General features: G+C 41.2%; 1 protein-coding gene across 9 annotated transcripts in view; it reads left to right on the plus strand.

Annotated features, from left to right (window-relative positions):
- kcnt1b (potassium sodium-activated channel subfamily T member 1b) overlaps positions 1–15,489 on the plus strand; it is a 412,195-nt gene that overhangs the window by 388,230 nt on the left and 8,476 nt on the right. For 6 of the 9 annotated variants that reach the window (XM_072565807.1, XM_072565806.1, XM_072565811.1 and 3 more), the window contains one exon: positions 1,430–1,492. The exons of 2 other annotated variants lie outside the window; for them this stretch is intronic. In XM_072565807.1, coding sequence (XP_072421908.1) covers positions 1,430–1,492 — 63 coding nt within the window. Of the gene's footprint in view, positions 1–1,429; positions 1,493–11,894; positions 15,484–15,489 lie in introns of those variants that run through there. One more of the 9 variants, XM_072565812.1, reaches the window with a different exon arrangement.

Genomic DNA, 15,489 nt, shown 5'->3' on the forward strand with positions numbered 1-15,489 from the left:
ATTTCAGTTGCACAATGAAATAATTCTATAATTGAAATGTTGATTGATAATTGAAGGTGCTATTTCTGATCACCATGGGGGCAGTAAACAGACCTTAAATAAAACTAATGCCATTCCTACTTCTTACATGCCTGTCAATGTGATTGTCCCAGCTCATGCTCCCTGGTCACTCTCTGATATGTTCCATTTTCAGTAAACTTGAGGTCATAAAATCCCTGCTGCCTATGACCTCATTCACACGCCATCCTCTTTGTCCATCACCTCTGTGCTCTCAGCTAACCAATATCTCTATTTTTAAAATGTCTTATCACTGTTCTCAGATCCCTCTCTATCACTGAGCCCCACAACCCACCGAGATATCTAATTCACTAATTTCAATAATTGTCCTATTTGGTGCGTTCAGCTGTCACGCTGCTAAACTCTGCAACTTCATCGCTAAAACTTTCTTCTACTCCATCTCCATTCCTCCTCTCCATCTCCCATTCCTCCTCTCCATCTCCCTTTCCTCCTCTCCATCTCCCTTTCCTCCTCTCCATCTCCCATTCCTCCTCTCCATCTCCCATTCCTCCTCTCCATCTCCCATTCCTCCTCTCCATCTCCCATTCCTCCTCTCCATCTCCATTTCCTCCTCTCCATCTCCATTCCTCCTCTCCATCTCCCTTTCCTCCTCTCCATCTCCCATTCCTCCTCTCCATCTCCCATTCCTCCTCTCCATCTCTCTTTCCTGCTCTCCATCTCCCTTTCCTCCTCTCCATCTCCATTCCTCCTCTCCATCTCCCTTTCCTCCTCTCCATCTCCCATTCCTCCTCTCCATCTCCCATTCCTCCTCTCCATCTCTCTTTCCTCCTCTCCATCTCCATTCCTCCTCTCCATCTCCCATTCCTCCTCTCCATCTCCCTTTCCTCCTCTCCATCTCCCATTCCTCCTCTCCATCTCCATTCCTCCTCTCCATCTCCTTTTCCTCTTCTACCATCTCCCATTCCTCCTTTAGTGTATCCCTTAAAGCCTACCTCTTTGACCAAGCTTTTGTGCACCAGTCCTAATATTCCTGTGTGTGCTTGGCAACAAAAAAAGTTTTACCGCTTTTGTCTTGGGTTATTTTATTACATTAAAATGCTACATAATTAAAAGGTGTTGTTTGTCATGTATGGCCTATGTAAACTAAACAAAGAAAACTTATATCAAAAAGATAGCAGGAAAATACCTAACAGAGTAATTGAGTATATTCCTTTAACATGTTTGTGTTTCTAACCTGAGAAAGATCTTACACATCAATATTTTCCACAGCAGCCTCTTTTTCTGGTCTGACTCCCTCTCTTTTATTTCAGGTTGCTTTTCTCTCTACAGCGTATAAACTAACCCTGAGCTCAAACACTATTACAATCTCATTCTCTCTTTCTGTATCTGTGTGTGCGTGTGTGTTCTATAGAGGATGTAGCAAATTTAACGGCAAGTGATGTGATGAATCGTGTAAACCTTGGATATTTGCAAGGTAAACTCTCTCCCTGGTAACACAGTGACCCTCTGGAGACATTGTATAAGATTGGAGATGCCAACTTTAAAAGCAGTTTTAACATGTGGTGCCCACAATTTACCAGGGGAGGTTGATATTCAAAAGATTTCTCACAAACTTGCTCCACCAGTACATTTTAATTGCACACAATTACATCAAACTACTGCTTTGCCCTGCACTGTATTAGAATTCCCACAGAATAAGTTGAGCATTCTGCATCCTCAAAGGTTGGAAAGTAGTTTCAGCCTTAAAATACTCTTGGATTTGAAGTGAAAATATTATCCCTACTGCTTGGATAGAACCAGCATCATTAAAACAGAGATTTCAATGTTCAAATGCATGGAAAATACATGTTGTGCTTCAGAATCGATCTATGAATCACTACTAAATCTGTAGTTAGGGTCACGATTCAACATGCATTATACATGAGGTGAGAAGATCATAGGAGCTGAAGTAATCATTCAGCCCTTCAAGTTTACCCTAGCATTCAGTGAAATCTGAGCTGATCCAATCATTCTCAACTACACTTCCCTGGCTTTTCTCCAACACCCTTGATTCCATTACGGATTAGAAATCTGTCTAGCTCAGTCTTGCACATACTTAACCAAGGAACAGGAGAATCGATGTTTCGGGCATGAGCCCTTCTTCAGGAATTCTTCAGGAGCCCTTCTTCCTGAAGAAGGGCTCGTGCCCGAAACGTCGATTCTCCTGTTCCTTGGATGCTGCCTGACCTGCTGTGCTTTTCCAGCAACACATTTTCAGCTCTGATCTCCAGCATCTGCAGTCCTCACTTTCTCCACATACTTTACCACCCAACCTCAAATGCCATTACACTGGTGACATGGGCTATTAAAAAATTCTGGTATTTGACTGCTATTTATTCATAGTAGGCAGCAGATCTGCTCTGCCTGGACAACACGTTGAAATTTTATCCCATCATGTCCTAAATATCCATATTTTTGTTTGCAAAACAACAGTTGTCCAGCCAACAATCTTATCTGCTGAAGTAAACACACATGCATGCTCCCAACTGTAGGTGAGCCCAGCTGTAAATATATACATCTACACTGCACCCACGTTCTGAAACACAACACAACATTGTGTGTTATTTCAATTAGACTCAAGTGATTAGTGAATGGGCATGGCAGTGTGAATTCGGCTTCTTCAATTTGTGTGTACAAATGAGGACTCTCCCTCCTCACCCACTTCCTGCCTGCCTGCCCAGTGAAAATACAGTTTATAGGGTATCTGTTATAAATGTTGGCATCTCTTTGATACAGTGTGCTTTCTTTGTTGCTTGAAGAGCCCAAATCAAGTTTCATGGAAGCTTCACCCAACTACACAATCCAGCTTAGTATTCACATTTGTGTTTATATCTACCTACCACACATCCCAAGCAACTATAATAGCCAGGAAGAAACAAAGAGCTGTTCGCAAGATAGTTAACATCAATCTTTTAAAAATAGCAATTAAATTTGACCCCCATTTTTCTCCTCAAGATAACTCTTTAGTATTTGTTGCCTTATGAGAAGGAGCTTGATGATTTTTCTTCACTCAGAAATAACCATAATGATTCCCTGTGTCAGAATTGGCTAAATGAAGCCAGCTATTAGTAAGGCAAGGATTTAAAGTGTGGTTAATAATTGCGGTTCTGAGTGTGGTTCAGCCGTCATAAAATGGAGGAGAAAGATCATCTGCAGCTGAAGAAACTGTCACACTATTGAGTTTGGGCTCTACGTAGAAACATAGAGGATAGGACCAGGCTGAGGCCATGTGGCCAACAGGCCTGCTCTGCCATTCATCGCGATCATGGCTGATCCTCCAATCCAACAGCCTAATCCTACTTTCTCCCCATAACCTTTGATTTTATTCGTCCCAAGTCTAGCCAATTCTCAAATACATTCAATGTTTTGAGCATCAGCTACTTCCTGTGGCAATGAATTCCACAGGCCCACCACCTCGATTCCTTTCTCATAGCCAAACAGTTTTATTGAGTAACATCTAATTGTAGCCACAGCTGGCCAAGTGTGAAGCTCCTATTTCATTTTCCTCAATTTTCCCAGCCTCTGAGCGATGTGGGCAATTGGCGAGAAAGCTGAGAAACTAAGACGAGAATGAAAACAATGAAGTCGAGAAAAGAAAATCTAATTTTCCATCCAAGGTTTGACCAGCTAGATGAGTAATGTGCTAATGAGTGCTGCATATATTAACAGCTCATTGATACGGGCCTCCACCTCATTCAGATGCAGCTTGCAATTTTGCCAGGTTGTGGAGACAAACTAGAATCAATCATAGGATCCCTGCAGCTTGGAAAGAGGCCATTCAGTCCATCGAGTCTGCACAGACCCTCCCACCTAGACCCACCCTCCTAATCCCCGTAACCTTGCATTTACCATGGCCAATAGAAACGAGATGACATCAATGCCCGATATGAATATCAGAGTGGGTACTTGGTGCCTGTCAATTGCCAACATCTTCTCTGGGCCTCCACATTGACCAGTGGTCCCCAACATCTCAGGGTACACTCTGTGGGCAGCAACTGTCCATCCATAGAAACACCATAGCAAAACACCAGTTTCACCACATCATTGTGACACATCACAGATTCACTTATAATACAGTTCAGCACTTTTACGCTGCGCATTGGAACTCACTGGCAACTTGACCGACTGAGTCAAGAGGAAGTATAGATGGCAGGAAGAGTTGGGGAAAGATGTGGATGAGAGCCGTTGATGAAAGATGCTACAAGCACTATTGAGAGTGGCAGACCCATGAGCATTGGTGGGAGGTGGGTGCAGGAGCAGCGATAGAGTGAGTGTGAGGTAACAAAGGGAAGAGGATGGCACCCAACTCTGCAGAAGATCATTAACCTTGCTGCACATCCCTCAGGGCCAAGGACATTGCAAAGGCCCACGTGGCCACTTCTGACCCAGTCTAGTAATATTTCACATAATGCACAACTGATGAGGTAAGTGCCATAACGTCCTGGCACCTTCAAGAATCTTTAGATTCTGTGCCTTACGTTGTTTCTCTTAAACGTGCTCATTATGCTTTTGATGATTTACTTTTAAAAGAAGCAATTTCAAAGGCTTTCATTGCAAAGGAATTAGAATGGGGGTGTAAAGGTGTAGTGCGCAGTTGTACAGAGCCTGGTGCGATCACACTCGAGTACTGTGTACAGTTTAATAGCCACATCATAGCAAGGAAGATCATGGGGCATACCCCAGAGGTTCCCCGAACAGTCCCTGGGAAGGCAGTTTTGAAAAATGAGAGGTGATCCCAGTGAAACTCAGAAATGTCAGTGTAGTTGTGGTTCCTTCGGCTGGTGAATCCAGAACTAGGAGACAGTCTCAGAAGATCTCAGAACGAGTCTCAGAGTAAAGGGTAGACCATTTAGGATTAAGATGAGGAGTAATGTCTTCACTCAGAGGGTGGTGAATCTTAGGAGTTCTCTACCCCAAAAGGCCATGCAATTTCAATCATTGAGCACACTCGATACTGAAATTGATAGGTTTCTGGATGTTAATGACATGAAGGAATTTACAGGGTGATTGGGGGTCAGTTAGCACACAGATGTATTGCAATGCACAATGATAGTAACAGTGTTGGTTAAATTCCCGCACTGGCTGAGGCTGCTATGAAGGACTCTCCTTCTCAATCCCCCCTCCCCCTCAGGCTTGTTGACCCTCAGGTTAAAATACCACCAGTCGTCCCCATCCCCATCCCTGACCCTCTCCCTGACCCTCTCCCTATCCCTCTCCCTTTCCCTAACAAGAGATCACCCTATAGTCTGCAGTTGTATAAGACTCTGGTGCGGCCGCTTCTGGAATATTGTGTGCAGTTTTGGTCGCCATACTATAGGAAGGATGTGGAGGCACTGGAACGGGTGCAGAGGAAGTTTACCAGGATGTTGCCTGGTATGGTAGGAAGATCCTATGAGGAAAGGCTGAGGCACTTGGGGTTGTTTTCTTTGGAGAAAAGAAGGTTTAGGGGTGATTTGATAGAGGTGTACAAGATGATTAGGGGGTTAGATAGGGTTGACAGTGAGAACCTTTTTCCGCGTATGGAGTCAGCTATTACAAGGGGGCATAGCTTTAAATTAAGGGGGGGTAGATATAGGACTGATGTTCGGGGTAGGTTCTTCACTCAGCGAGTCGTAAGATCATGGAATGCCCTGCCAGTAGCAGTAGTGGACTCTCCCTCTTTATGGGTATTTAAGCGGGCATTGGATAGGTATATGGAGGATAGTGGGTTAGTGTAGGTTAGGTGGGCTTTGATCGGCGCAACATCGAGGGCCGAAGGGCCTGTACTGCGCTGTATTGTTCTATGTTCTATGTTCTATGTAAAACAATGGGGTTATGGGGGGAAAATGGCAGAGAGGTGGATAATCTGTTGGAACAGCAGCACAGGCTGAAATGACCCACTCCTGCTCCAATTTCCTAGTTACCGAACAGAGTTTATAAATACTGGACTGGGTTTACTAATTATAGATGAATATATCCTGTTTGATTATTAAAAGGAATGTCAGTAGTAAATGATTGTCCAAACTCAATCATCAATCTTTTTCTTCAACAATTGATGAACTCTTTCTCCTGATTTAGTTGACATCTGAAATCAGAAAAAAACAAAGTTTTGACAAGCTTTTTGAAAGCTTGCACAATATCTCGGATCTTGACTAATTTTAGAGCTATACTTGGTTAAGATGAACTAACAATGGATTAAGAATGAATTCCTAATTTGCAGTCCTTGTGGTTTAGCCCTTAATGTGGTGGTCATATTCCAAAGGTATCAGTTCTCAACCATTCTTAGAAAAAATAAAGCAATGAACTGTGGATGCTGGAAATCTGAAACTAAAACTGAAATTACTGGAGAAACCCAGCAGATCTGGCAGCATCTACAGAGAGAAAGCAGGGTTAATGTTTTGAGTTCGGTGAACCTGAGTTCTGAAGAAAGGTCACTCGACCTGAAATATTAATACTGTTTCTCTCTGCAGATGCTGCCAGACCTGCTGAGTTTCTCCAGCAATTTCTGTTTTTGATTCTTAGATAAAGGTCTGACCTGGTGTGCATTGTTTAACAGTGGAGACAAATACAATAGCAAGTTTCAAAAGTAATGATTTAAAAAGGTACATTTGCAGGACGATGAGGGGATAAAGCAAGGGATGGGATTCCTTCTGTGTTTTATGGTTAATCATAGATCAGAAGAGGCAAGGCTACTAAAATCTCTATTGCTAGCCTGAGACTGTACGATGTTCCTATTCAAAGTTATTCCCTCAGTCATAGTAAAGTAAAATATGGCAATAAAAGCTTGGGTGGGAGAAATGAGTTAAATAGCACAATAAATAAGGGTCACCAATTTAGATTTTGTTCCTTTTGTATTTAGAGCAGCAGATTTATAAATAATTCGGTGTGTATCAACATTAGATGTGCAAGTTATTATTGTCAATCTTAATTGATGATCACTTGCATCAGGCACCAGTCTGAGACATTGTAAGGAAGGTCTGTTTATTTTCATAACTTTGTTAAAGTGCAGAAAGAGAGGGATTTATACCTTATAACAGTTTATAAAATCATGAGGGGCACAGATAAGGTGAATGGCAAAAGTCTTTCAGAGAATTCAAAACAAGGGGGCATATTTTTAAGGTGAGAGGAGAAAGATTTAAAGGGGCAACTTATTTGCAGAGAGAGTGGTTAGTGCATGGAATGAACTGCCAGAGGAAGTGGTGGATATGGGTACAGTTAAAACATTTAAAAGACATTTGGATAAGTACATGAATGAAGTCATACATCATGGATACAGTCCCTTCCGTTTAACCAGTTCATGTCGAACATAATCCCAAACTTAATCACACCTTCCTCCTCGTTGGGCAGCACTGCAGCTCAGTGGTTAGCACTACTGCCTCACAGTGACAGGGACCCAGGTTCAATCCCAGCTTCTGGTGAATGTCTTTGTGGAGTTTGCACGTTCTCCCTGTATCTGCGTGGGTTTCCTCCCACAATCCAAAAGATGTGCTGGTTAGGGTGAATTGGCCATGCTAAATTGCCCATAGTGTTAGGTGCATTAGTCAGAGGAAAATGGGTCTGGGTGGGTTACTCTTTGGAGGGTCGGTGTGGACTTGTTGGGCCAAAGGGCCTGTTTCCGCACTGTAGGAAATCTATTCTCGGCCCATATCTCCCTTAACCTTTCCTTTTCAATACTTATCCAAATGCCTTTTAAACATTATAATCCATCACTTCCTCAGGAGGCTCATTAGACACGTGAACCACCCTTTGTGCAAAAATATTTGTCGCCATTTTTAAAAAATCTTTCTCCTCTCACCTTAAATATATGCCTCCGAGTCTTGAAATCTCCTATCCTAGGGAAAAGACACCGACCACTAGCCATATCTATGCTTCTCATGATTTTGTAAACACCTATAAAGTCACTTCCCTCAACCTCCTATACTCCAGTGAAAAAGGTCCCAGCCTATCCAGCCCTCCTTTATAACTCGACCCTTCTATACCCAGCAACATCCTGGTAAATCTCTTCTGAACACTTTCCAGCTTAATAATATCCTACCTATAACTGGGCGACCAGAACTGGACACAGTACTCCAGAAGAGGCCTCACCAATGTCCTGTACAATCTCAACATAACTTCTCAGCTCATCTACTCAAAGAACTGAGCAATGAAGGCAAACATGCTAGATGCTTTTTTTTAGCACCCTGTCCGTATTGATGTGATGCAAACGCCAAAGAATTATGTAACCTAACTCCTAGGTCCCTCTGTTCTACAACACTTGGAGGATATGGGCCAAACACAGGCAGGTTGAACTAGGTTAGTTTGGGAATATGGTTGGTGTGGAACAGTTAGATTGAAGGGTCCATTTCCATGCTGTACGACTCTATATACATTAAGTAGTCACACAATAGGACCAAAGTTTTACATGTTTGCAAGAAGCCCACAATCTAAGTGACCCATCCCTGAGAATTGACAATTATCTATGTCTGAAATGCAATGGTAATCACTATCCCAGCAAGTGCAAAGTATGTATGCTGGAAGTCTGACAGAAGGACAGAGAAAATCCTGGAAATGTTCAGCAACTCTGGCAGCATGCTCAGAGAGACCTCAGCTCAACATGCAATCTTAACTCTGTCATATATACATATACACTGGCCCTCATCTCACAAGGGAGAGTCTCACTTTGTGGCAAGAGCCACAGTGTTTAAACAGCCCAAAGAAGCAATTGGATTTGAGTCCAGTTCTAACTCTAACCGATAAACATTTTCCTTTATGGATGATTTTTAAACAATTCAAACTTGTCCTAAACATTCTTTCCACAAATTAAATTGAAGGTACTTGAATGGATTTCCTTTCTTGCTATAGTTGCTTGTTCTTGGAGTTTCATTGTGCAAAACATTTGGTTAATTTGGAGACAAAGTGCTGGGCCAGAGTAGGTCCATTTGGTAGGTCCAGTGTTGAGGAAATATTCTATTGAGGATACCTCTTACACACAGGAACACAATCATCAGCTGCTTATAAACAATTGCTATGAAAATTATCAAGAGGTAAATTTCTTTCAAAGAAGAGCAATAAGGAATACTTGGGATGAGTGGTAGAGCTGGAATTTCAAATAATTCTGATTTGAATTTAAATTTTGTCTTCTTTTTTTGAAAATAATTTGGACTGATCTGCTTGCCCTCACCGGGACCAGTGATGGTGTTGCCATTCACCACATGGTTTCTTCCATGGAGCAGGGTTACCTTCACGAAGCCAGTGGGCCTCATTCACATTTCAGTATGCCACTGGTACATTTTGTGTGTGTGTGTGTCTCTCTCTCTCTTTCTTTCTGTTTCTCTCTCTGTGCTGGTGGACACAGCAGGATGCTCAGCAAGTGGCACTTCCATTTCTCTCGTTTGGACAATTGTGGCGATCTGGCAAGCTGTTATCAGCTCGATTTTGAAGCTGATCAGTGTTCTGGGAGAACCAGCAGTAAAATCTGCCCCGTAGATGTTTATAGTGAATGGGAATGATTTGCACACTTGTCCCCAGTTCATTGACTTCAAAAATTGAAAATCCAGGGAGTATTTTTCTTAAACTGGTGGCCAAGACAATGTCTATTGTCCAAAGCCAAAATGTATTTCACCCACCCTGGTCCTCCATTGAGTACAGGGATCTCAATGGCCACATGCCAAGTTCTTGTTGCTACCAGCACAGTCAACCTGGCAGGTGGAGGCTACTCTCAAGGAAAGATGGTGAGTTTCATTACCAACCCCACTCCTGCTAAAACAGCACCTTCTAGTGGTTGGATTAAGAAGTAGGTCACCACCTTGTCATCTGAAAAGTTCAGGAATTGGACCCATTTCTGGAGAAATAAAGAGTGGAAATTGAAACGATATGCTTACCAGAAACTTTTAACATAAGTGGAAGTGATTTGTTTTTTTTATTTACTTAACCAATTGCCAAGCACATGTACAAAGCTAAATGTTCACATTTCAACGCTAAAGTTCTTCTGATCCAAACTTCTCACCAGATTTCAGCTTAAGGACCAAGCAGGAGATCCTACTTTGCACTAATGGCAACTTTTTCACAATTGACAAGAGGAACTGCAACCCAGAATATCATCTGCTCAAATTCAATGTTGAGTGCAGAGCAGATTGCATGCACATTGTGTCTGATTTGTCACACTACATTTTCTAACATTAGCTAGTGAGAGCAGTCGACAAGAGAGATTCGGTGGTGTAGTAACAATGGTATTGGGCTTTTAATCTCAGACCACAAGCTCTTATCTTGGGAATAAGGTTTTGAATCCTGCTGTGGTAAATGACAATATTTGAATTCAATGACAAACAAATTTGGAATTAAAAGCTGACCTAATGGTAACCATGTAACCATTAGTCAATTGTTGTAAAATTTCATCTGGCTCACTTGTGTCCTTTAGGGAAGCAAATCTGCCATCCTTATCAGGTCTGCTCTACATGTGACTCCAGACCCACAGCAATGTGGTTGTTTCTTAACTGCCCTCTGAATTGGTTTAGAAATGCAATCAATTCATTGGCATCTTAAGACGGGCGACAAATACCAGCTTTCTTGGCAAGGCCACAACATAAGCGAGTGTTAAAAAGCATTAAATTAAGAATAAATTTGGAAGCTTGGAAACTTCAATGTAAATCAACCTGTAAATTTCCATCTGTTAAAGTGAATCAAGGAGTAAATCTTATTAACTTTTTATTCTTTCATGAGGTGGGGACGTGAGACCAGTCAACAGTTGCTCATCCCTAATTGCCCTGGAACTGCGTGGCTTAATTGATGATTTCAGATGGCAGTTAAGAGACATCCACATTGCTTGGGTCTGGAGTCACATATAGGCCAGATTGAGGAAGGACAGCAGATTTCATTCAGTTGCAAACCAGCTGGGTCTTTACACAAATCAAAAAGACTAACTTTCAGTTCCAGTTTTTATTATTGAAATTAAAACTCTGCCAGAGCATTAGCCAGGTCAATAACTCAGAGTTACACCGCCATTTCCCCTTATTTCTTCATTCTAAGCACTTTTCAGCCAATGCTTTGCCTTGCCAAGGTAGTTTGTGTTAGACTGAGGTGATGCACAGAATGTCCTCAGACAGTGAGCGAACATTGAGAATTTCCAGTGCAAGTATGCAACAAGAACCAGAAGAGACTACTGAAATGCACAGACAGGTCTCAAATTGAGCCCTCAATGAAATAATTCCATGGGATAATTAATCACAGAATCCCTACAGTGCAGACATAGGCCATTCGGCCCATTGAGTCCACACTGATCAATCGAAGGGACTTCCAACAAAACCTGCATACCACCCACCCCGCCCGCCCGCCATTCCTGTAACACTGCATTCCCCATGTCTAATTCCATTAGCCTACATATTCCTGGACACTATGGGCAATTTAGCATGGCCAATCCACCTAACATGAACATCTGTGGACTGTGGAAGGAAACTGGAGACATGGTGCAAACTCCACACAGATAGTCACCTGAGGCTGGAACCAAACCTGGGTCCCTGGTGCTGTGAGGCAGCAGTGCTAACCACTGAGCCACCGTGCCACCCAAATTAAAGGGAAGAAAATCCAGTTAAAATTAATAAATGCAAGACAATTTTTCTGTATATTATGACTGTGATCTTCAAAAACATGTTCAGCTACTGCTGAAATGATCCAATCAATTAGCAATACTCCTTTCTCTTCCCTAACCTCCCTGGAGGGAACTTTACAAATTGAGGTGAATTACTCGTGAATAGAAACCTTTTGATTTTGGAAATGTAAACCGTGGATAATTTGTTTTTGATGAGCTATCGCTTTACAAGCATGACAGTAGGGAACAGCACAAACATTGCTTCATGTTTAAACTTATTTATTCATGTTTTTAGGCTTAACTTTTAAATAGAAATGAAAAAGGAGAATAACAAAGGGCACTACTCATCAACAATTGAAGCAAATGATTTCCAGGAGGAAATACTAGTCCGAGGGAAATTCTGATTGACACCTTTTTCTCAAAACTGTCAAAGTTCTGCAGGTTCATATCAGCCTATAAATGTATTTGTGATGTCAGGCTGCTGCTTATGTCTTTTGTCAGATAGCACTCTTCAGTTGAAGGCAAAGATAACAAGCTTGTTGCATGATTTGGTCCTGACGACAATACAGAGCCCACTGCTTAGAGTGAATTGTATCTCCATTACACTTCACAGAGTAAAAACGGTATATGAAGAGAACAGGGATAGGCACTGTGCCACCTGAAGTGTCACACTCCCGGCATTTAATACGATAAATCGTCAGGATTTCTGCCCTGAACTATTGAATACATTGCAGAAAAAAATACATTTTGTTAAAGATTTTCATCTTGCATCCATCAGGATATTTTGCAATAATACCAATTCGAAGGGCAATTCAGCCTGCATGAGAGGACCCTGCTGATTGGTTGGACTGTGGTAGAGATGGTGCCCTGGAGAATGTACACTTTAATGCTGATTGACAGTTTAACTGCCAGGCAGAGTTACATTTTAGATCAAGCTGGGTGACTCTGATTCATCAAGGTATTGTTCTCTGAAATGAACCATTGAATAGCTGTTACCTATTATGTTGAGTTGAAACAGGGGTAGTGCTTCTTGATGTCCTTTTTGTCTGCCAAGAACAGGGCCCTTTGTCTAAATATTTAGCTTCTAATGCACTTAAGTGCACCATACTGTGCGCCCAACACTCAATCCTAAATTGGTTGTCAGCATAATTCATCACACTCAGGATTGTTCAGCAAATGTTGCCCCATTGCAGAATCACATGGAATGTTATGCTATGAATTTTGCCAGCACAGACTGGTTTGGTACCTTGTCAGCTGTGAATAGCCAAAGGGGAATGCTGTTTGAAATGATATCTGCAAGTCTTTGGATACACAGCCTATGTACCTGACATCACACTGGCACTGAAATTCATATATCACATTATACCTTTGCATGATAGGTAGTTTTTCTTTACTTTGACAGCAGTATTCTATTGCTGGTAAACATCACTCCTGCTGCCACTGCTTAAAAGCAGAAATAAATAGTTAGCTTCACCTACTGGTGAAAGTTTTGAGGCGCCCCATTCTTCCAGGTCATTGAGCTACAACTGGGCATGTTTCAGGACCAAGAGTGACCACCTTAGGGTTTTTCTTGAGTTTGCATGAAATGATCGGATCGGGGTAGCCACTATTATGCAAGCGTATTATCATTACTATTTGCAACTTGTAAAGTAGGTAACTGCCATTTGCTGATTTATTTCTCTGACAAATCAGAGTCAGCCTGCCTTGTTTAAATTTTAAACCAAGCCTCAGTTAACTGTCAATCAGCATTCTTGGATGCATTGCACTCCAACAAATCATCATTCTCTTCTCTCACAGTTCAAATATTGGTTTTCTCTTTGAATTAGTATTCTAGTGAAATATCCTGATGAGTGTAAGGCAAAAATCTTCAAGAAAACATCGGATTTTTCAGAAATATTAAAGTTCTGTATGACCAAAGGACTCAAATAAATATTAAATCTATAACATATTAGAATATAAACTTTCAGTGTACACATCCTGATACAAATCCAAGCCTCAGCAACTCAGTTTGTGACATTTGTTGCAATTCTGATGGAACAACTACAGAAAAATTACAGATTATGCTCCACACAGATTACACTCAGTGTAGTCTGACTAGTGGTACAGGCTGTGCCAACTGCGAGATATTTGATGGTTCAAACACTTGGGGTACGTGCATGTAAACTTATCCTTCTGTCATGCTGCAATCCAATTTATTGGTCCACATTCAGTTTTTTTGCAAAATAAACTAATCAATGCATTGTTTGTGCTTGTGTACATCAGAGAAATGGCAAGTCCCTTCTGGGATACCCTACTTTAGTTCCACCAGTTACACTAGTGTTTCAGAGGAGAAATGAAGAGCTGAAACACAACTTCCACCCTCCATACAGAACACTGAAAACTCATACACCCTTATTGCTTCTTATCTGTCTGCATGAATGACCATCATGAACTGTGAGGGTCAGTCTAAGAAAGGTTAATGTCATCATGTTCACACCATACTATTGCACAATCTAAAACTTTGGGCTGTTCCTCAAAGTGGTCTCATTGTGTGATAACCTAGTTTTATAACACACCTGTAACTCTCAAATTTCTTCAATTTTGATTCTGAAAGAACATTAATGATCTTGAATCAGTGCCATAAATAGGATAGACAAATCCTTGAGATCTTCAATTATTAAGTAAAGTGTGTCACAAGCAATTTATGATGCTCCTGAACCCATTATTAATGGGATGTAAAATAGCACGAGGTGTGTTATAAAATATCCTTACTGGACACAGTTGTATTGATGTTGATTATTTTAATGTACATTCAATTATATGCTTTGTACTAGCATGTACTGCAGTTGAACTCTTACACATGTATAACTATTATCCCATTAAGTTTCTCAGGATTCATAAAACGCTGGCTGATTTGGATACCATAATTTCAGAGCTGTTTTTGCTGCACATGCAGATCATTCGGATGGGAACAGTGAACCAAAATGTAAACATACAGCATGTGACTGTTGCTAAGTTAAATAAAGCAATCTTGAGCCAGTGCTCAAAGCATTATTCTGGGACTAGAACCTGTGTCCAATGGTGGTGACTGGGACAGATACGTCAATGATGTTTGATCAGGAGTCATTTTCTAATGCACAAAGTTGTACACTGAAGGGCTTTCACCAATTTCTGTAGGTTTTTGTCTATGTGAGGTTTTCTGTGCCTTTCTGTACTGAGTAAATTGCATCTTCATCCATTGATGAGGAAGCCTTTTGAAAAATAGTTTAGACTGGAGAGTTGTGAACCCAGGGTTAGAACTATTCCTGGTGCAAACAGATTCCCTGCAGTTCACTGAATTTGCAAATGAGATGCTCTATATATGTTACAATGATAAAATTCAGTGTTCTGTGCATCATATAAAAACATTTAAATTTGGAATGCATTATGACTCATTATTCCACTAGACCAATCCTTCTGACCACTTCAAAATCTCTGAAGAAGAGAGGTTACCTGGTTTGCCTATGTCTATAGCTTACAAAAGCCTTATAAAACTTAGATTCATAGCATCTAACAGCAGCATTTTGTTTTGATTTGTTTTCTCATTTAAAAAAAATGTAAAAAGTAGTATGCAATTTTTTCACTTTAAGGCCAATTTGTCAGTGGAGGGTGATAGAATAGAGGGGGAATATTCCAGTTCTCCCTACCCCCGACATCAAAGCAACTTCAAATGGGCTGCCATAATCTTCAAACAACGTGAGACGTGACTGATTCATCACTCCCAATGATTCCTTGGGGAAATAGTGGACTATGGATCAGTCACAGGTCTAGAACAGATTCTTACGACATTCCGTACCTAATCTGAATTTTTGTAAGCGACAATGGGTTTTTTTGCTAACTGCAAATTTTTTTTTATCTGATTCTAATTTCCC

Source organism: Chiloscyllium punctatum, chromosome 49, assembly GCF_047496795.1.
Source record: "Chiloscyllium punctatum isolate Juve2018m chromosome 49, sChiPun1.3, whole genome shotgun sequence".
NCBI lineage: Eukaryota > Metazoa > Chordata > Chondrichthyes > Orectolobiformes > Hemiscylliidae > Chiloscyllium > Chiloscyllium punctatum.